This window comes from Denticeps clupeoides, chromosome 6 (genome assembly GCF_900700375.1).
Source record: "Denticeps clupeoides chromosome 6, fDenClu1.1, whole genome shotgun sequence".
Taxonomy (NCBI): domain Eukaryota; kingdom Metazoa; phylum Chordata; class Actinopteri; order Clupeiformes; family Denticipitidae; genus Denticeps; species Denticeps clupeoides.
In genome coordinates, this window is record NC_041712.1 from 24,204,125 (window position 1) to 24,224,745 (window position 20,621).

The 20,621-nt window shown below is 48.8% G+C and overlaps 2 protein-coding genes across 3 annotated transcripts; one reads left to right on the forward strand and one right to left on the reverse strand.

Annotated features, from left to right (window-relative positions):
- Positions 1-1,665: 1,665 nt before the first annotated feature.
- On the reverse strand, positions 1,666-3,956 carry mrm1 (mitochondrial rRNA methyltransferase 1 homolog (S. cerevisiae)). The gene is made up of 5 exons (XM_028982456.1): positions 3,171-3,956; positions 2,995-3,088; positions 2,176-2,296; positions 1,968-2,087; positions 1,666-1,868 (listed from the first exon to the last, which is right to left on the reverse strand). Exons 1-5 carry the CDS (start codon positions 3,794-3,796, stop codon positions 1,792-1,794), a joined length of 1,038 nt encoding a protein of 345 aa, XP_028838289.1. The 5' UTR covers positions 3,797-3,956; the 3' UTR covers positions 1,666-1,791.
- Positions 3,957-4,040: 84 nt separating this feature from the next.
- Positions 4,041-10,565, forward strand: mks1 (MKS transition zone complex subunit 1). 2 transcript variants are annotated; one of them, XR_003750065.1, is made up of 21 exons: positions 4,041-4,085; positions 4,248-4,344; positions 4,876-4,988; positions 5,083-5,138; positions 5,974-6,129; positions 6,206-6,303; positions 6,392-6,520; positions 6,598-6,702; positions 6,792-6,900; positions 6,993-7,049; positions 7,484-7,526; positions 7,616-7,678; positions 7,779-7,849; positions 8,353-8,422; positions 8,512-8,619; positions 9,124-9,257; positions 9,334-9,416; positions 9,504-9,601; positions 9,709-9,871; positions 10,119-10,178; positions 10,255-10,565. XR_003750065.1 is itself a non-coding variant. In XM_028982453.1 (19 exons), the coding sequence occupies exons 2-19, from the start codon at positions 4,268-4,270 to the stop codon at positions 9,816-9,818; spliced, it is 1,680 nt and encodes a 559-aa protein (XP_028838286.1). In that variant the 5' UTR covers positions 4,041-4,085; positions 4,248-4,267; the 3' UTR covers positions 9,819-9,977. The 2 variants fall into 2 exon arrangements, 1 of the variants encoding a protein (XP_028838286.1); XM_028982453.1 differs by lacking the exons at positions 10,119-10,178; positions 10,255-10,565 and having other exon boundaries at positions 9,709-9,977.
- The last annotated feature ends 10,056 nt before the right edge of the window (positions 10,566-20,621 follow it).

The window sequence follows — 20,621 nt, forward strand, 5'->3', positions numbered from 1 at the left end:
AAACACTGCAGCACAACACATGGTGACACAACGAAACGTGTCCTCTGTATTTAAGTCACCCTTGGTGAGCAGTGTAAGTAAAGTGAAGTGATTGTCACATGTGATACAAAGCAGCACAGCACACGGTGCACACAGTGAAATTTGTCCTCTGCATTTAACCCATCACCCTGAGTGAGCATTGGGCAGCCATGACAGGCGCCCAGGGAGCAGTGTGTGGGGACAGTGCTTTGCTCAGTGGCACCTTGGTGGATCGGGATTCGAACCGGCAACCTTCTGATTATGGGGCCGCTTCCTTAACCGCCAGGCCACCACTGCCCCAGTGGGCAGCCATGACAGGCGCCCAGGGAGCAGTGTGTGGGGACGGTGCCTTGATGGTTGTGGATTTGAAGCCACAGCCTGTTGGTTTAGAGTTCGCTTCTCCGTAATAAAATGCTGCCATTCCGAGCAGAAGACCCTGGGCTGCCAGGTCTGCCAGCCTCTGGCACATTAAACTGATTAATTGATCCCTCCAGGGAGGGAGGGTCGCCTGTCAATCTCAACCCAACACACGGGCGGAAGATGGAAGCAGTCTGTGGCTCGGCCTTCGCTGCTGATAAAGCAGGAGAAGCAGAAGAGACAGTTGCTAACTTCCTCCATTTCTGTGAATAGGACGTAACCTCTGGAGCTGACGGACCCTGAACAAGCCAGATGGCCATTTACCAGGCCCCAGACCGAGGAAGTGCACGTCTTTATCAAAAACATTTCTTTCTCATTTCAGTTCGCCTCCGTGGGCTCCGACAAGGAGAGAAAGAAACCCACGAATCAGAGAGGGACGTCCTCCCAGAGTAAAGTGGAGGTGCAGGTATTAAAAAACGTCCAGCAATATGTCAGAGTAAGGTTGGAATTGAGAAGTCTCTTTCTTTTATATTGAAAGTGTACATACGAGCTCTTTTTTATTACTAATATTTTCTTTACAGGAAGGCGTCTGTCCTGCATTTGAAGATCTTTATTTGAAGAGAAGAGTCTAGACGAACGCTTTCCTTGAACGATGGTGGTACCAGCGGAGCAGTGCTGGAGGATCGGAGAGATGGAGGTGCAGAGCGAGGAGCGGTGAGGCATCTGCGGTAGGACTACGCACGGTTCAGACCTGATGCAGGGGCAGCTGCAGGGAGCCCGTGGAGTGGTGAGGGTTGAAAACGCCGTGGATCAGCTGGTGAGGTCGAGTAGCACTTGGAGGAGAGAGGTGCAGTGGTCCAGCTTGGAGATGACCCGAGGTCCGTCTCGGTGGCAGCAGATCCGGCAGTGGCCAGGACAGCCTGATGCCTGCCGAACGCCAGTCTGTAATTACAAGTCGGGTCCGAGACGCCACTGACGGCCCCGGTGGGCTGAGGGGATTCGTGGTGGCCGTTTCAACTTTAATTGTCCATTTGTTCTCAGCCTGCGGCGTGTGACGAGAGGAAAAGCGGCAGGTGTTGAGCGCCACCTGCTGGTTAACACCCTACTAGAGCACCTTAACCAATCAGAAATGTTCCTATGTGCAACATGCATTGCACAGAAGAGTCTCTGTTTAGAATATACATTAAATCATTGGCTCATGAAAATGAGTAATCCAAATTCTCATATTATTAGGATATATCCTACGGTCACCTCAAAAAAAGGATTCGAAATACTGAACTGTCCAACTTCTGTAAAGCATCTTCATTTATAGTCAGTGCTATTCCAACATTTTCTCATTTTTGAGATACACTAATGTACAAGTTTTCATAAGGACCCCCTAATACAATGACGAGCAATGATGGTGAGACGCATGGTTCACATCATCCCTACTGTGGTTCCAGTCAGTGACGTTCCCCGAGGTCGAGAAGAAAGCAGCGAGTGCAACAGAATGCCTGCCGTTCACAGACAAAAACATGTCACCAGTGAGAAATCAGACCAAGTTATGAACAGAAAGTATTGCTGAACACTTCAAGATGAACATAAGATGGTACCTGTTGCAACCGAGACGTTCAGCGATTCCACGCCAGGATGGAGGTCTCGGCGGGGTGGGATGGTGAGGAGGACCTCACACAGGCCACGCAGTTCTCTGGACAAACCAGAACCTTCTCCGCCTGATCGAGAGAGTGGACCCCAGAACCCAGGCCAATCAGAGGAGCTTTCGCCTGATCCACTGCGTGGTAAAACGTGCCTGGAACTCACCCATCAACAACAACGTCGGCTTCGACATGCGGAAATCAGAACACTGCAGAACCGGGACGTCCGCGTTCCGCTCTTCGAAGCCCACAGTACCAACAACCTGCCAGCCTTGTTCTGCCTTCATCTAAAATAAGCAGAAGACCAGACTTCTTAGATGTTAAATTACACACACACACACATAATCAAGTATATAACGGTATTACAGATCATGTATCACATCAAGAGTCTCGTCAAAATGCATCGAAATAAGTAGAAATGCTGGTAATTGGTTTTTTGGAGACATGGTGTGTAATTCATTCTGACATCCCCTTTAAAAAGGGCAGAAGCCTGTAGGCATGATTGACAGCTTTCACACCTCCTACTTCCTTGTTCTGGATGACTTAAGCCCTCTCCTGTCAATACGTGACATGCCCAGATGTAGAGCAGCGCCCGTCTTCTCCGTTCTCTACACTCCTAATACACCTTGTACACAAACGTGACCACGCCCACTACATTTACATTTACAGCATTTATCAGACGGCCTTATCCAGAGCGACTTACAATCAATAGTTACAGGGACAGTCCCCCGTCTGGAGACACTCAGGGTTAAGTGTCTTGCTCAGGGACACAATGGTAGTAAGTGGGATTTGAACCTGGGTCTTCTGGTTCACAGGCGAGCGTCTTAACCACTAGGCTACTACCACCCTCGTAGGCCACTACCAACACCAACACGCAGGTTATCGGCTCTTTAATTCAAGCCTTCTGAATGGTGAATTGGTGAATGTGACTTCAGTGAACGCTACATCTTATGCAGCACCTGGGTGGGGAAAAAAATCCAGGTACCTTGATCATCTCTGCCAGGTTCATAAAGCCATAGACCCCCATGAGCTCCATCACGCCGGAGCTGGCCTTACTCACGACTGGTGTAAGAGGGCAGCTGGAGAGGGAAAAGATGAAATAAAATGACAATATCGTTTACGACCTGTGCAAACAGTGAGAAATTGGTGGAGAGTGAAGACCTATTGCGAAGACTGCTGGCCACCCTGTCAACACCGAGGAAATACGCAGAGCGCAGAACCGCTCCGAGGTTCATGGGGTCCTGGATTCCATCTAGAACCAGCCACAGTGGGGAGCGCTTCTGAAGATCTCCCCCCTTGGGCTTTTCCGAGCCGCCATGCATGAGATACGCCAGAGGACTGGCCTGAAGGCAGAGCCCCTGATGCACCCGTCCGCTGGTCATCCTGTCCAGCTCCTTCCTGCTCACCCTCTGGACAGGAAGGCGGCGTTTGTGCGCTTCCTCACACACCCGGGCCACAGATTCCCCTCGTTGAGACTCAATCACGTCCTTCACGAAAAGCCGGAAGACCTTCCTTCTGCCCTGGGTGAGGGCAAGGAGGCATGGGGCCACGCCAAACACCAGGTCATGCTTCTCTTTCGTCCTCGTGAAGTGCAGGTCCTCCAAACTGAGATTCTGGAGTTCAGGAGGTATCCGTCCAGGTTTGGAGGGACCCACAGGGCCACTGCGTCCCAATGTCATGCCTCCAGCCTGCAGAAGGCGCCTTGTGCGGTGATGAAGAGCGTTGGGAGATCTGCCCAGCTTCACCAACACTGGTTTCAGGAGGCTGGAGGGCTTCCACAGCTGCATGTTCTCCTCCTCTAGGACAATTTATTCTAAATGCTCCTCGCATTCAGACCAGTAATTTACGTGCTTTACCGAAACGTGTTACTTTTACTGTACATCTATTTAAAAATAATAATAAGTAACGACGAACAACACAGACCACGTGTGTGTATGTTCTTCTTTTCTGGTTACGGTTCTGCAAAATCGCGTTGGAAAGACCGCTGCTGCCATCCAGCGGCGTCCGGCGCAACTGCAGCTATGCGCAAACCGGAAGTGACGTTAAGTTGCTATGCAACCTAGACGACGCTCACTGGTAGGACACTGGAGAAGATTAACTTAACTTTACACATTTGTAAAGCGACATTGGTCGCATATTCAGACAATGTACTGTTTTAGATAACACGTTCTGTGCGAGGCGGTAAAACCATAGTGCTGAAGTCAGTCTTTACTTCATGAGCCTTGTTTTGCTGATTAGCGTAGCTTAGCTAACCGGGGATGGCTGACGGCTGGACCTCCGACACCGGAGAGGCGGTCTACCGTTCCCGCGACGCCGTCAAGAACCTCAAGATTAAGTAAGCACCTCGCTAGCCTGTCGCCAATCACGTACGCGCTGCGTGTTGGCTGTTGTTGGCGCGGTGTGTGCTTGTCTGGACAGTTATGCTACAGTGTCTATTCAACGTCATGTACTCACGTTGTAAGTCGCCCTGGATAAAGGCGTCTGCCGAATGCCTTAAATGTAAAAATGTCACAATGTTGTGGAGGGCAGCAAGGAGAGACATTCGGACGTGAAGGATTTAATGCGTTGACTTCTGTGTGTTTGTGTGTTATTGCATATCTGTATTTTCTCTATGTCTCTTTCTTGGCAATCCTACTGTTTTGCGTTCTGCAGCACTTTAGTCAGCTCATTTGTTGATTTAAAGTGCTTTGTAAATGAATATACAGTACCAAAAATCTAGCCACACCTTCTCATTCAGTGTGTTTTCTTTATTTTCATGACCATTTACGTTGGTAGATTCTCACTGAAGGCATCAAAACTATGAATGAACACATGTGGAGTTATGGACTTAACAAAAAGTGGACGTTGTGTTGTGGTGTGTGTGTAGAGTTCGGATCCAGCGCGTGACCTCAGCTGCAGCCATCTCGCAGCATCTTCAGCAGCAGGTTTTGTCCCACCAGGACCGGGGGGGCATTGAACTCAGCACCTTGGCCCCTACAGGTACTGAAATCTCTGCCTCACCAGTCCACGGTTTAACAGAACAGTCCACATCCCGCTGCGTGGTGGTCCAGTTATGTAATTCACGTCCTTTCAGGTGGGGACGATGAGGAGGAGCTGGTCCTGGGTTGGCAGGAGAAGCTCTTCAGTCAGGTGAGTTTTCGGCTTTTAGCTGCTCCCCTTAGGGATCGTCTCCATCCAGGGTTCCTACGGTCATTAAAAACCTGGAAAAGTCATGGAATTTGAAAAGAGAGTTTTCCACACCTTGAAAAGAAATATGCTTAAAAAAACCTGAGGAGAGAAAAAGGAGTGATACAGAGAGGGACCCCCTTCCAGGGTAGAGTGAGCCTGCAGGTGGTGTCAGTGCAGGGTTGGTGATGGTTTGTCCAAGAAGAGAAAAAGTCCTACAGTTGTAGAGGTGGGGAAGTCCAGAGTGTTGTATAGAGGATCTATCCATGTTTGGAGGTACTGGACAGGGCAGAGTAGGTTTAAGTCCAGTGTCATGGTGTACGTTACGTCTCCATTATGATGTTACTGGTCCATTTGAAGATCCCTGAAGCTGTAGTTGTTACGGTGGTGTTGGCTGTGGTGACCCTCTGGTTCGTTTCATGTTAAGTTGTCTGGTTAGCAGTTCATTGCCAGGGACCAGGATCCCTCTAGTGGTCCCTTCACTGGACTCTGGAGGTGTCTGGGCGCTTGATTCCGTGAGAGAACAAACAGAAGCAGCGGCAGACGGTGCCATTGTACGACTGGTACAGAAATATGTGGTTATAGCGGTGTATTGGTGCTACAGTGGCCCGGTACCCTAACTAGGACAGCCTAACTAGGGTGAATTTAACACTGTCTGTGCTTAACAGGGTGACTGTGTGATAAAGTGGACTTAATATTTGACACTGTGTCTGTGACTTTTTGACACTGTGTCTGGGACTTTTCAGTTTAGATTTAAACACTACGTCCGTTTAATGATCCGCACGTGTGTCTTGTGCAGTACGAGGTCGACCTGTTTCAGACGGAGGCGGCGTGCCAGACCCCGCTGGACCGGCAGTATCACGCAGAAATCGCGGCCCTGCTGCGAGGAAAGGGCCGCCGCAACGGCCGCATTTTCACATACACCGACTCGGACCGCTTCACCAGCTGGGAGGAGGTTCGTCCTTGTCCGGCGGCGCCGTGCGCTTTGCTGTCGGGGTGTCCGCGATGTGACCCTGCGGTTGTTTCGGCAGCACTCCGAAAGCCTGGTCACTCCGGGGACGTCTGGCCCGACGTTTCTGGCCGAGCGCATGGCGAACGTGAGGCACCGCAAGCAGGAGAGGTGTACAGGGTGAGCGCCATTCCGCCTTCTCTAATTCACTGTCCCCAGGCCTGATGGTTAACGTGTTAAAGTTCCCGCGGCCCGTTGTCCTGTGTAGGGACTCGATTGTCCCAAAGTCTAAGCTGGTGAACTGGGAGCCGTCACAGGAGTTCATGAAAAACAGCCACATCATCAACACACCCGTTCAGACCATGCACATCATGGGGGACCTGGGCCCTCCTGGGAAGTAAGAGTTTTTAATAAAAATCCGTAATAATAAGCTGAGATGGAGATGTGCGCCTGTAATGGAAATCGGTCCGGTAGGCTGGGTCTGAAGGAGAGCGAGCACGTGCTGTGCACCATCAGAGCGTACAAGAACGGCGTCGTCACCATCAAGCCCGACTTCAACAACAGCAAAGGGCCCTACAGGCAAGACACCAGACGCGACCTTTCACCCCCACTCGTCAGGCGGGTCGCCGCCCCGCGACGTGCACACACTGTCTCGTGTTTGTGAGCAGGCTGGAGACGGCCGGGGGGACCAGAGAGTTGTGGCGCCTTACGCTGGTCAACGCCTCCAAGGCCATCGGCGCGGAAGAGCGAGAGCGAGAGCAGCGGATGTACAGAGACGTGGGTTACAGAATCTGGTCCATGTTGAACGTTGATTATCGGTCATATCGGTCATGATTATCGGTAAGTTTTTTTTTTTATTCTGCCACCAGCTTTACGTTCGCCACAGAGATTACCTCAACAGCCTGGCCGGTCAGGATTTTGAGATGGTATGTTCCACCAAACTCTTTTTTACGATATGACTACAGAAACTGTTCATTCTTCTAATGTCTCAAATATAAAAATGACATTGACCTGTTTAATATAAGACCTGTTTAAGATTTTTATGGCAAGGATGAATAATATATTTTTACATTTACAGCATTTATCAGACGCACTTATCCAGAGCGACTTACAATCAGTATTTACAGGGACAGTCTCCCTGGAGCAACTTAAGTTTAAGTGTCTTGCTCAGGGACACAATGGTAGTAAGTGGGATTTGAACCTGGGTCTTCTGGTTCACAGGCGAGTGTCTTACCCACTAGGCCACTACCACCTTTTTATTGATGCACTGTCACAGATTGATTAGGAATTGTGTACCTCTGGATTCAGGAACACTACAAAGTTCACTACAAAATAATAATTTGTGGGATTTCTCCTGTAGCCTCCTACCGGGATCCTGCGTCTTATAGTGAACGGGGAGATCGGTAATTTTTTTTTTTTATAAAATATTATCCAGAATACATTTTCACCCTTCAGCTCATATTATCTGACGTCTGTTCTGTCCGTTGTGCAGTTTCGGCTGAAGGTTTTGAGTATGATAACCTCTACATCCACTTCTTCCTCGAGCTCCCGAACAGTAAGCACGAGTCCAGGAGCCAGTAGTCCATATAACCGCCAGGGTTCGAACCGGTTCTCACTCTTCCCTCCTCTCCTCTCCTCCTGCTCCTGCGTACCAGACTGGTTCAGCCTGCCGTTTGAGCCTCTTTCCGGAGTCACCCAAACCTGCCGCACCCGCACGCTGGGGAAGGTGGGAAGAGCAACTTCAGACACTACTTCAACTTTAACCTCTAGATCGGTTTTGAGAAGATAAAATGATCCTTTATCATTTTATCTTATTTACATTGTCATGGCAGAAAGTGGACAGTTCATGAATAATAGAATAAAGACGACAGTATAATATAAAAAGTTCACTATTCAAATAAATAATTTACATTTACAGCATTTATCAGACACCCTTATCCAGAGCGACTTACAATCAGTAGTTACAGGGACAGTCCCCCCCTGGAGACACTCAGGGTTAAGTGTCTTGCTCAGGGACACAATGGTAGTAAGCGGGATTTGAACCTGGGTCTTTTGGGCGAGTGTGTTACCCACTAGGCTACTTCCATCACAAATAATCTGAAAACAACTGTGGATGAGTGTATTAAAAAAAGTCTATGTACACACACACACACACACACACACACACACACACACAAGGAAAGTGTTCTAGTCTGACCCTGCTGTTTATTCCTTTTTTTTTTTTTGTAGGACAACGTGGCTTTTTTCTGCTACCCTTTCAGCTTTGAGTCTTTTTTCCAGAGTGAGGATGAGAGTGAGGGTGAGTTCAGTCGCATGGCGCTGCAGAGGGCGCCAGGCGGGGCGGGGCACCAGTAGAGGTTTCTCACCGAGGTTTTTCTGCCCAATCAGAGTCCTTGCCCCGCTGGCCAGTGCTTTACTTCAAGGTTCTCTCCCTGGACTACTGGCAGCGCTACCGGACCGAGGGATACGGTTACCTGGTCATCCCATCGGCGCACGGTCAGTGAGATGATTGAACATTAATGCAAGTTCCCCAAGCCTGTCTGTGGTCCTGCAGTGGCTAGAAATGGCGATAGGTGTGAAGAGTGGTTCGGCTGTTCTGCTTCAAAGGTTCAGAGAGGGGCAGCTCAGATGGTCTGATCAGGAATTTGATCAGGACGTCATAAGGGGAAAGGTTACCTCCCATTTCGCCCAGAGAATTTCACGCTCCTCCCCTAAAACCCTAAATCTCCACCGACTGTTATGGCTTCCAAACAGGAAAATTTCAGAGACTTCAGATACAGTATAAGAGGATCACTAAGACCAATATAAAAGGTTGAAAAACCTTTAATAGTGGCAACCTCATGTAAGAGCACAGATCTGACGATTACTTTCTGATCTTTATGTGAAATATAATTTTGTCATGGAAAACAGACATTATAATAAGTAAATTAAATGAAAAACAGCTTTATAACAATATCACTTGGATAGAATATTGTAATCGTGTGTGCGTGTTTTCCCCAGGCTGCCACAGAATGACGTGCCAGACATGGAGACCCGTACAGAACGGGACCGTTGCAGAGCTGCGGCGTTTCTTCATCGGCGGCTCCCCCGAACTTGAGGACAGCAGCTATGCGAGGGTACCAAGCACCTTCAAGGTGGGCGCCTTCAGGCAGACACCAGATATCAGACATGAATAAACATGAAGCTTCATTCACTGCTTTTACGACTCAGGGAGAGCGCCTGAGTCGCCTCGGCTTTCGAACGGAGACGTCGGGGAGCGTGACCCTGACCCTCCACTGCATTCAGCAGGCCAGGCGAGTGAGACGTAAACCTGCTGCTGAGTCTGGGAGCGTAATATCGTCTTATTGACCGTGCGTCCCCGTGGCTTGTTATGTCTACAGGGCTTTTGTCGATGCCAATTCTCTGAAGAAGAGGAGGCAGACCGTGCTGGACCAGCTGGGCGGCCACAGTCAGCAAGGGTCTGTTTACAACGTGCTGGGTAAGAGCCCCGCCTCCACCTGCTCTGCTGGGTTTGGTAGACGACTTTTACTCTCACTCCACTGACCGTGTGTGTGTGTGTGTGTGTGTGTGTGCGTGTGTGCGCAGAGGCTTTCCAGCGGGCACGCAGGCGAATGCAGGAGGCCAGAGAGACTCTCCCCAGAGACCTAATCAGCACCATCTCTCCCGTCCCTCGCAGCTCCGAGTCCACGGCCTGACCAGCCAGCACAGACCTTCCAGAGTGATGTTCTCTCAGTGGAACGTTGCTCCGGTGAATTCCAGGAATTGATCTTAATCACGACATGATATATATTTTATACAGCAGTATGTACAAGACTGGGTTTTTATACATATAAAAAATAAACCTTTCTAATCAATTCATTCACGTCATTTGGTATTTTAAATTGCATAATGCGTGGATTTCCACGCATGAAATTCTGCACATAACATTACAGGATTTTAATTATATAAACCTCTACAATTTAGCCTGTTTAATTTACTCTTGTATTATGTATCAGGACGTTTCCAGAAATCCTGTTAATATTGAGCATAGTGTGGAATGGACTACAGAGATACAGGTAGGTCTTCCCCGGCCCAGGCATTACTGCCTGACGCACCTTATCCGGTGACTACGGATTTGTACCCTTAAACCAGAACGTCTCCTGGGACGTCTCCCAGCCGCCCCCTGCAGCCCGTGAGCTAGGTGGTGCCGCATCATGCATCCCTCCTCTCCGGCCACAGCCAGAAACTACTCCTCTCTGCCAGGCCTGCCCCGCCCAACCCCGACTCTGTCAGGAGGCGGACCGCTGACGTCCCCACGAATCGTGGTCCTCCATCCTGCTTGCCTGAAGACCCGGTCATGCCGCCATCTTTTCAGCGGCCCTGGGAGATGTGTTGGAGGCTCGGACTCCTGACGTTACAGAGAGACACAGCCACAGTTCTAAATTCTGATCTTCCAGAGATCTTCCACGCCCTCCCATCCTGCCTCATCTCACTTTTCATCGTGTTTCTGTAGATAATGAGATATGTTCTGCATACATCAGTAATATGTCGTCCCGCGGTGGGAATGTACATTTAATGGCTCGGGGCCTTCTGAGATGAGAGGAGAGGTGTGATGGAACCCCAGTGTTGTGTTGCCTGACCCGGACAGCTTGAGTCCTTGTGAAACTGATCCAGATTAGTTCCGGCAGAAAGGGCCCGGCCCACCCCGATGAACGCCGTGCCCCTGGCAGCATGTGGCGGTGAAATGGACGCGGGCGGGCGGGTCTCTCTGACCAGCTGCCGGTGTGTAAAATGAGCCGAGGCCGACAGACGCTTGGGCTGGTTTACTCCCCGGCAGCGCATGGGCGGGGCCCCAGCCTGCCAGGAAAGTGTCAGCGCTGGCGTGGCACTCCCCTGCCCGTCCGGACGCCCGCAGCACCTGCTCCTGTCACAGTGCATTCTGGGCCGGTGCTCTCGCCCGCCTGAGCCGCTAACGGCGGCCTGATGACAGGTCCACCACATCAGGGTCCGCTTTTAAACAGGGTCCTGCGCCTCTGTGGTTCTTTGTGGCAACTTTAACGGTGCATAAAACCCCTTAGCACCTCCCTGTCACGTTGTGGGTCGGATTGATACGGGCAGAAGCGAAACTTCTCTTACTCTCCTCAAGCAGTAGGAGTTTTAGCGTCTTGCTGACGTGTGGGAAAGCTCCTCTTCAGTCGTAAGAGCAGCACACACCAACTGACTTGTTTTCCTTGTACCCTAATAGTGGGCAGTGGTGGCCTAGCAGTTAAGGAAGCGGTCCCGTAATCAGAAGGTTGCCGGCTCAAATCCCGATCCGATCCCCCCACACTGCTCCCCGGGCGCCTGTCATGGTGCCCACTGCTCACCAAGGGTGATTGTTAAATACAGAGGACATGTTTACATTTACATTTACGGCATTTGGCCCTTATCCAGAGCGACTTACAACGTGCTTCCATGTTACAACCAATGAAGTGATCAGTTCTGGTTCACTAGGACCCCCAACTATGAATACAATCTTTTTATTCACTATGATGTAGTTTCTATACAGAAGAAGGTTACAAGTTCATCTAAATATTCTCTAAAGAGGAAGGTCTTGAGCTGCTGCTTGAAAGTACTCAGTGACTGAGCTGTTCTGACCTCGAGGGGAACTTCATTCCACCACAGAGGGGCCAAGATGGAGAAGAGTCTAGATGAGCGTCTTCCTTTTACCTTCAGAGATGGAGGGACCAGGCGAGCAGTACTGGAGGCTCGGAGTATACGAGGTGCAGTGCGAGGTGTAATAAGGGCTGTGAGGTAGGATGGTGCTGCTCCATGTTTGGCTTTGTAGGCCAGCATCAGTATTTTGAACCTGATGCGTGCAGCTACTGGGAGCCAGTGGAGGGAACGTAGCAGAGGGGCGGTGTGGGAGAATTTGAGGAGCTTTCACAACGTTTCGTTGCTGTATTGTATGTCACAGTGACAAAAGCAATCACTTTCACTGAACATCATGAGCATTCCATGCAACAGCATGAAATCAGACAGCATCAACTATAAATCCAAAGAAAATCCAAATTGTATATAACATAAAGTAAAGTGAAGTGATTGTCACATGTGATACACAGCAGCACAGCACACGGTGTACACAGTGAAATGTGTCCTCTGCATTTAACCCATCACCCTGAGTGAGCAGTGAGCAGCCATGACAGGCGCCCGGGGAGCAGTGTGTGGGGACGGTGCTTTGCTCAGTGGCACCTTGGCAGATCGGGATTCGAACCGGCAACCTTGTGATTACGGGGCCGCTTCCTTAACCGCTTGGCCACCACTGCCCCAAATGATTGTCACTTGTGATACACAGCAGCACAGCACACAGTGTACACAGTGAAATTTGTCCTCTGCATTTAACCCATCACCCTGAGTGAGCAGTGGGCAGCCATGACAAGCGCCCGGGGAGCAGTGTGTTGGGATGGCAACCTTCTGATTACGGGGCCACTAACCAGCAACCTTCTGATTACGGGGCCATTTCCTTAACCGCTAGGCCACCACTGCCAATTAACACAGCTTTACCTCACTGATCATATTTCATGCTGCGTATGAGCTTAGTTTCACTTTCTAGCTGCCCGACGATCACATATTCCGTCCTGTGCATTAATGAATAATTTGTGGGGGGTGCTGATTGTTTATAAATGCCATGACCACCAGCTGACTGTCCACCGGGCAACAGCATGCCAGCCACAGGCCCTGGGCGCCACAGGCACCATATGGCCTCTCAGCCTGCATCAGCCGATGCAATGTGGCCCCGCGAATGCAGTATTTCAGCCGCCTGAGAACAAAGCCCCCCGCAGAAAGGGCTAAATATGGCCGGGCGCGGCGCGCTTTGGCAGCGGCCTGGTATTTGTCGGTTCGGATGCACGCGCATGTAATGTGCAGCTTGAAGGGCATAGCGTGCGTTGCGATGCGCGCTAAGACGTGATGCAATGTTGCGTCTGCGCTTCTGGTTACGCTTTGAAAGGTGTATTCCTCGCCGGGGGGCACGAAGCGACGCTCAACATGTTTATTTGAAACGGTAACTTCATCCCTCAGCAGCTGAGAGGCCGAACAACAGATCACTTTCCTTTCCATGGCCCGCAAAAACGCTTAATAGAACATTCGGTTCTATTATATTATATTTATTGAACTGTAAATTATGTTTCTATTACTACTACTATTATTATTATTGTTATTATTATCATATATGGTGGTCGTAACCGAGTGGGTTCCCCACTTACTAACATGTTCCTGAGCAAGACACTCCAGGGAGACTGTAAGTGAAAGTGAAGTGATTGTCATTGCGATACACAACAAAATGTGTCCTCTGCATTTAAACATCACCCTGAGTGAGCAGTGGGCATCCATGACAGGCGCCCGGGGAGCAGTGTGGGGACGGTGCTTTGCTCAGTGGCACCTCAGTGGCATCCTTGATCGCTATGCCACCACTGCCCCACTGTAAATACTCATTGTAAGGCGCTCTTTATAGGGGCGTCTGATACATGCTGTAAATGTAAATATACTTTATACACTATGTATACTAAATATTCACCTATACACTGATATACTATCGTTTTGCTGTTACTTGTCCGTCTGGTTTGTCTCGACCTGCACTGTATTATGGGTCATGCACAATGTCCTTTGTCACAACTTTATCTTTGACTTTGACTAGCTGGACATCTGCATGGCGTTCTGGGTCAGTTTGGGTAAAAAGGTGATGACGTGAATGTGCAAACGCTACAGCTGTGCTGGTTTTTATTCTTACCAATAAATCCACATTGTCAGGATTTCCTGCCAGCAGATGTCGCTCGTCTTCACCCAGAACCGGAACAGGCCGGTAAAATTCTGGCTGCATCTGAGGTTTATTATTCATTTCTTTATGAACGCATTCCTGTCCTTCACGCATAGCTTTGCACAGATATGATGAACCATTGCATTATTTTCCCCCCGCAATAGAGCCTTGTTTTGTGTGTTGAACGATAAGAAAGTAAGTGATGATTAACCTCGGGCTGAGAGCGAATGGGAAAGAAGCACCTGGGGAGAAGTCCATTTCCGGGCATGGACCACCTGTCGCCACTTTTAGGATTACTGAGGTCAAGGCTGCTGGAGATACCGGCCCTTCTGGTCACTTTATCACCGCTGTCCACCATCCGACTCGGTCAAGTGCCCCATAAAAGCAGCCAGGGGGAGGAACCTGGGTCCCTCGGGGTCCCTCTGTTTGTGACTCATTAGTGTTTGGAAAGAATCTCTGGGACCCTTTGATGGCTTCCTGTTCATCAGCTCATAAAAACCGCACTTCGGTTGAGCCCTTTTCCACCTTCCAAGGCTCAACGGTCTCCTTTTCTTTTTTTTTTTTTTTTAGGAGAAAGGGGGGATGAAAATAACGAGATAATCAAAAAGCAAATATTGCCGTCTGGAAAGTATGCATTCCCATTTCATAGCATCAGCTCAGCAAATAAACGCCGCTGGGCTGCTCCGCAGTTATAAATTTAGCATGGTGCCGAAGTTTAGATTAGCACTTTGTTTTAAATAAAGGAGCCGTTTGAAGTGCATTTTTGTGCCATGAACTGGGAATTAGAGCAACTCTCCGCTTACGTGCGAAACGATGTTATCTCAGACCTAGCGAGAAGGCTTTTCTCGAAAACGGGATTTCAAAAAAACCTTTGTCCACACGGGAGCATTATCTGAGAAGTCGTTGTCCACACGGAGACGCAGAGAACGTCCCGAACGCTGTTAACCTCCCTCCACGCCTGCAGGTGGCGCTGTAATAGTTCTCCTTTGTGTTCTGTTAAACAGCCGCATCTTTTTTAATTAGAATTGTGCAGCGTAGAGAGGATCTGAAATGTCGTTGTCCACAAGGAGACGCAGAGAACGTCCCGAAAGCTGTGTCAACCTCCCTCCACGCCTGCAGGTGGCGCTGTAATAGTTCTCCTTCGTGTTGAGTTAAACAGCCGCGCCTTTTTTAATTAGAATTGTGCAGCATCGAGAGGATGTGTTATCCGCCGTTGGACGCGTTTGGTGTAATAGGTCAGGTTGGAGGTTGAGAAAGTCACTCCGGAACCCATTTTAGGAAATAACCGTTCTGGGTCCCCTGAAACGCCGTCTCCATGTGGACGGCAAATTTCTGCCGCGTGCCCGAAATGAGAGCGGAGATCTACTGGTGTCGTGGGCGTGTACATATTCCGTTTTCTACCAGATCTCCAGCATTTTCTGGCTATAAGGGGCCGCGTCGGTCTGCGCTCTCGACATTCCCCGTCTTCATCAGCAGCCCGGGGATAATCCAGGCACTAAATGTCTGTGCTTATGAAGACGTCGTGATATTTGGCCCCGGACTCGGCGGGGGGAGGCGTGGCCGCAGCCGGCATGCGGCGGCCCGCTGTCACTCAGCGGCGCGCCGCCGGGCCGCGGGCTTGGCGGCCCACGCTAATCCCCGCCAATAAAACGCCGCTTTAGTCCCGGTGCCATGTGACCATGAAGGTGACTTAATCCTATTTTTGACAACACACACACACACACACGGTCAGAGAATGAGAACAACGTCATGGACACACACGCGCGATGGACGTGCGTGTCTCACCGCTGACTGGAAGCCACGGGCCTGGTAATGTGCCGCTGTCAGAACGGGGATTAGAAGCCTCCTGCCCTGGAGCTCTTATTTTAGACGCCGAGTGTCCCTGCTCTGCGGCGGCAGCGTGACATCTTACCCTCGGCCGTCCCCGGCCGCAGCGCTTCAGATCACTCCAACGTGCACAAAATAAAGACGCTTGGAAATATCTTGCTCGTCTTTAACCGAAATGTTATCAGCCCGATACTCCTCAGTTGCCTTCGTGGTGGAACTGGTGACTTTCAGCTATTTAGCTGTAGCCATCAGGGGACACTGACCTCTGCCATGCTGCACGTCTCGCTAGTACGAGACTCCCCTCCTCAAATCCTGCACTTTTTTTTTTTTTTTGCAAGCAGCTGTCCAGGAACATGTGTTATGGGGAGACGAGAACGAAAACCAGGATCTCTGCTTTCGTGACAACTGTGAAGACCCCAAAGCTGCATGAGCAATAATGGCAATCTGCGTGAGAATTGGTCTGCAAAGCCGTGCAAAGTTAGTGTGGAGTTCTCAGAAATAAACACACATAACCATGAAAACTGGTCTTTGCAAATTGCCTGGATCTGGAAGAGGAGGACGGTTACACAGTTCATGGTTACACAGGAGGAGGTTACACAGTTCATGGAAATTTACAGCATACACCTATGCTGTAAATACTGTATATAATAATATCAGTAGCTGGCATGCTAACTCCATGTGCTGTAGCTAAGAACTTATTAAGGCTTGCAAAGGGGAACACATCATGGGATGTGTTAACCTTTTTATTTTTAGTATTTGGGTGGTTTAAGTGCATGTAAATATATTCAATTTTGTTATTGTGACAGTCTAAAGTTCGTTAATAATTGCATGATTCAGACGACGCGTTTTGTTGGCTTCAAATGAGTTAGGGTTACAGTGCAATCAGATACCCCAACATGCTGTACCACAGCATTTTGGGGTCTTTTTTTCAATTGTAATTAATTTTACATTTATTGTAAAATTTAATAGATTTACAGCCTGCATTGTTCTACTATCTTAATGTGTAGAGGAAAGCAAAAGAATAAATATTGTGTTTATGGAAAACTCTCCCTGCACAGAATAATAAAACTAATGAAGAGCTGGAACTGAGATCATCAGCTAATCTCCATTACAGCACCTCCTCTACAGCAACATGGCCCCCACACAGCGGGCCGCTCTCAGCTTACAGCTCCACACATGATGATACGGACATCTGACCACACGGGGCAGCTCATAACAGGTCCCTGAACCGTATCCACCAGCTGGCCCCGCAAATTCCTGCAAACCCCCCCGGGACGGCTGGAATCTGGCGCTGAGGTCGGCCATGTCTGGCCCCAGCCACTCAGCATACAGTAACGTCCTCCACCGCAGAATCACCAGCTCTTGCTGCGCCTCTCCCCACCACCGACAGCAGCGGGCAGATTAACAGCTTCCTGCTCTCCGGAGTTATGGACCTCGGGAGGGCCGCTGGAGCCATGAGTCTGTCCACACGCGGGGTCCCAGGCGCCCCAACAACATCAGCAGCGTTTTTTTTTATAATGACACGAAGCAGAAAGCAGAGCAGCTCTGAGGAACGGTGTGAGGGTGAAGTCACCCTCGCACCAGGTCCATGCTCCGTGGGCAGATGGCCGCTCTCCTGCGAGGGAGGACTCGGCCGGCTGGACCCACACAAACGCTGACCGGCCCGTGACCACGCATGGCCTCTCCGCATGACGGGGCTTGGATGGGACGACCGCGGCTCCCACACAGACGGAGAACATCTACAAAGACCTGGAGGGGGTGTCTGTCACTGACTATAAAATTAATCAGAATGCTGGTGATACACTGTGTTCTGCACCCCCTTCTTCAGTTGATTACCAGCTCGCATGAAACAGAACAGTATATCTTCATATACAGTAAAATGTATTACATTTAAAGGCTTTACATCTTCAACAAGCCATGATCATGACAATACTAAAATTGCACATTGCTGAAACAATAATGTACTATAGCCAGCAAGGAACCTATTCTAGAGCTGTAATCTGGCCTAAAAAGTCCACAACTTGACAAGCATGGCTTTTTAAAAGCCCGGCTTTCTTCAGGCGCTACAAGTGCTGGACTTAAAGGGAAAGGAAATGTGTGTGGAAATGATCAGCTTTAAAAAAAAAAAAGCGGAGCCAAAGGCTAGCGTCCATTTCACCTCCTCAGCATCCATTTTCGTATCTCTCTTGCGATAATTAAAATACGTTACCTGACAGCAGTGGCCAAAAATTGCAAATCAACTTGAGATTTCATGAAAAAATGTACATTTAATAACACAAATTTACAACATACACTTTTACCAGTAACGAATAAAACTGAAAGGATAGGTACAATAGACCGCAAGTTCGTGTTTGCTGGCTGATCATTTACTGATCAAGCTCGACCTGACCGGAACTGAGTTAAATGCTAAACATTGAGGCTGAACCCGGGCTCTGGCCAAGATTTACAGCTCTAACCTTTATAACCAGGATTGTTATCGAGGTTGTCAGATTGGGCGATTTATTGGGTACCTGGTCGAATGAAATGAACTGCGCGTCTCTTCTCCTGTTTAACATACACGATCAGTACAGTGAATGTTATCTAACCGGTCAAACTAACTTCTCTAACTTCTCAGAGAAGTAAACAGCTGTAACCAGGATGTGTTGGTCATTTTCAGGCTGAAAGTAGAGCTTCAGTAAGTGCTCTCTGGTATGCTCAAATAATTCTTCTTCTTCTTCTTCTTCCTCCTTTGGCTGCTCCTGTTAGGGGTCACCATAGCGGACCATCCAGTTTGGTTGTCCACATAGTCAACATGTTACAGTCCCCTTTTACACAGGCTAGGGACCGGCACCAAGAAATACACCATCACATGCATTCCCAGTTTGATTCCCATTAAATAATTCTAACAATATTTGTGCAAAATGAAAAATTCGTAAAAATTCACTGCTTTTATGAATATCATATCAGATTTAGCTCCAGGCCATACACAATGACAACACACTCACCTAAGAACCAGAAGACCATAAAGTCCCAAGTTCAAACCCCACTTACTACCATTGTCTCCCTGAGCAAGACACATAACCCCGAGTGACTCCAGGGGGGGATTGTCCCTGTCACTACTGATTGGAAGGCGTTCTGGATAAGGGGGTCTGGTAAAGGCTGTAAATGTAAATAATAGTACTATTTGTATTTTTTGTATGCAGAAGTTATGAACTGGTCGATTTCATCACAAAAAGTCATTTTCATATATGCATTCAGTTCTGACCGAACTGATGACTGCAGGCCTTCAGTCTGCTCTTCTGTGGCCCCGGAGTTGGTGGTAAAAGTGACAGCTGACTTCAGGGGGCGAGTGGGAGGGGCACAATCGAGGGGGGTGGGACCAGCAAGATGACTCCCCCACCATCCCTGTGCCCGTAATCTATAAACCTGCTTCCTGCTGGCAGATGCAACAATGTGAAACTGCAGGAGCTTCCCTGGCGCCAGCCCGTTTTACTGCCCACTGTGTGCGCTCATAATCGCCTCTCACGGCCTGGTAGGTTGGTGTGCGGTGGACGGGAGTGAGAGAGAAGCTGGGCTTCGTCTGGATACAAACACACACACATACTCTGGCCTGACCCGACAGCTACACACACGGCTGATCACCAGTAATATCTGCTGGGATAAGGATTGTGGATGTGACTTCAGTTTCAGATTAAATTTCTGATGTATGGTTGTGATGGGTTTGTAGGCATAAAACTTCTCCGTGCTCAGTGTCGATCTCTGATTTTCTTGATTTTCATCTGAATCTTTAGCAAAAAATCTGCTAAGACCTTAAAATAGCTCATAAGACAACGTAAAGTTCTCTTAATAAGTTATAAATGAGTCAGAACCCAAAATAAACAGAACTTTTTAATTTGTAATAGAACAACCATGTGGAACAATGAGAACAGTTCCCCCTTCTTCCACGTCAGTTTCTCTAGGGCCGCCCACATTCTTGCTTGAATTCTTGACCGGGTGACCACTGGAATATGTATTCACCTCCCCTCCACATTAATACACAACAGGAACCATAAGAACCCTAATCTGTGGAATCCAGGAAATCACATTGTATGATTTTCAAAGAATGTGTTTTAGTAGTGCAGAAAATAAGTATGTAGCACCTACAATCAAGCAAGATTTCAGGATCTCACTGACCTCTTACTTCTTCTTTAAGAAGCTCTTCCATCCTTCATTTGTTTGAACTCCAATCTCCACCATGGCCAAGACCAGAAAACTGTCTAAGGATACCAGGGACAAGGTTGTACTCCTGCACAAGACTTGGGACTACATGCAAGATGCAAGATGTCACCTCATAGGGTACAAATGATATTGAGAACAGTGAGGAATGGTGGGGAACTGGTCTATGAACTAAAGAGAGATGGGACAATAGTAACAAAGGTTACTATTAGTAACACACTACGTTGTCATGGTTTAAAATCCTGCAGCACTCAAAAGGTCCCCCTGCTTAAGACAGCACATGTCCAGGCCCATCTAAAGTTTGGCAGAGACCATCTGGATGGTTCAGAGGAGGATTGGGAGAAGGTCATGTGGTCAGATGAAACAGGACGACTGATCTGTTTTAAGGAAAGAAAGAATGGTGCCATGTATTGTGAGATTTTGGGCAAAAAGCTCCTTCCATCAGCCAGAGCATTGAAGATGAAATGTGGCTGGATCTTCCAACATGACAATGATCCCAAACACGCTGCTAGGGCAATGAAGGAGAGGCTACCTAAAAAGCATTACAAGGTTCTGGAGTGGCCGAGCCAGCCTCCAGACCTCAATCCAACAGAGAATCTGATCCCAGAGACAGCCCCAAAACATCACAGCTCCTGAGAATATCTTGCATGGAAGACTGGGCCAAAATACCAGCTACAGTGTGTGCAAACCTGGTGAAGACCTA

What these genes read in the sequence shown, in the direction of transcription:
- mks1 (XM_028982453.1), top strand. Translation starts at nt 4,268, where the DNA reads ATGGCTGACGGCTGGACCTCCGACACCGGAGAGGCGGTCTACCGTTCC. An exon ending in GCTTCACCAGCTGGGAGGAG is followed by an intron (nt 6,130 to 6,205) that starts GTTCGTCCTTGT and finishes TTGTTTCGGCAG; the next exon opens with CACTCCGAAAGCCTGGTCAC. An exon ending in GGTCATCCCATCGGCGCACG is followed by an intron (nt 8,620 to 9,123) that starts GTCAGTGAGATG and finishes TGTTTTCCCCAG; the next exon opens with GCTGCCACAGAATGACGTGC.
- mrm1 (XM_028982456.1), bottom strand. Translation starts at nt 3,796, where the DNA reads ATGCAGCTGTGGAAGCCCTCCAGCCTCCTGAAACCAGTGTTGGTGAAG. An exon ending in ACCTGGCAGAGATGATCAAG is followed by an intron (nt 2,297 to 2,994) that starts GTACCTGGATTT and finishes TGCTTATTTTAG; the next exon opens with ATGAAGGCAGAACAAGGCTG. An exon ending in GCCGACGTTGTTGTTGATGG is followed by an intron (nt 2,088 to 2,175) that starts GTGAGTTCCAGG and finishes TCTCTCGATCAG; the next exon opens with GCGGAGAAGGTTCTGGTTTG.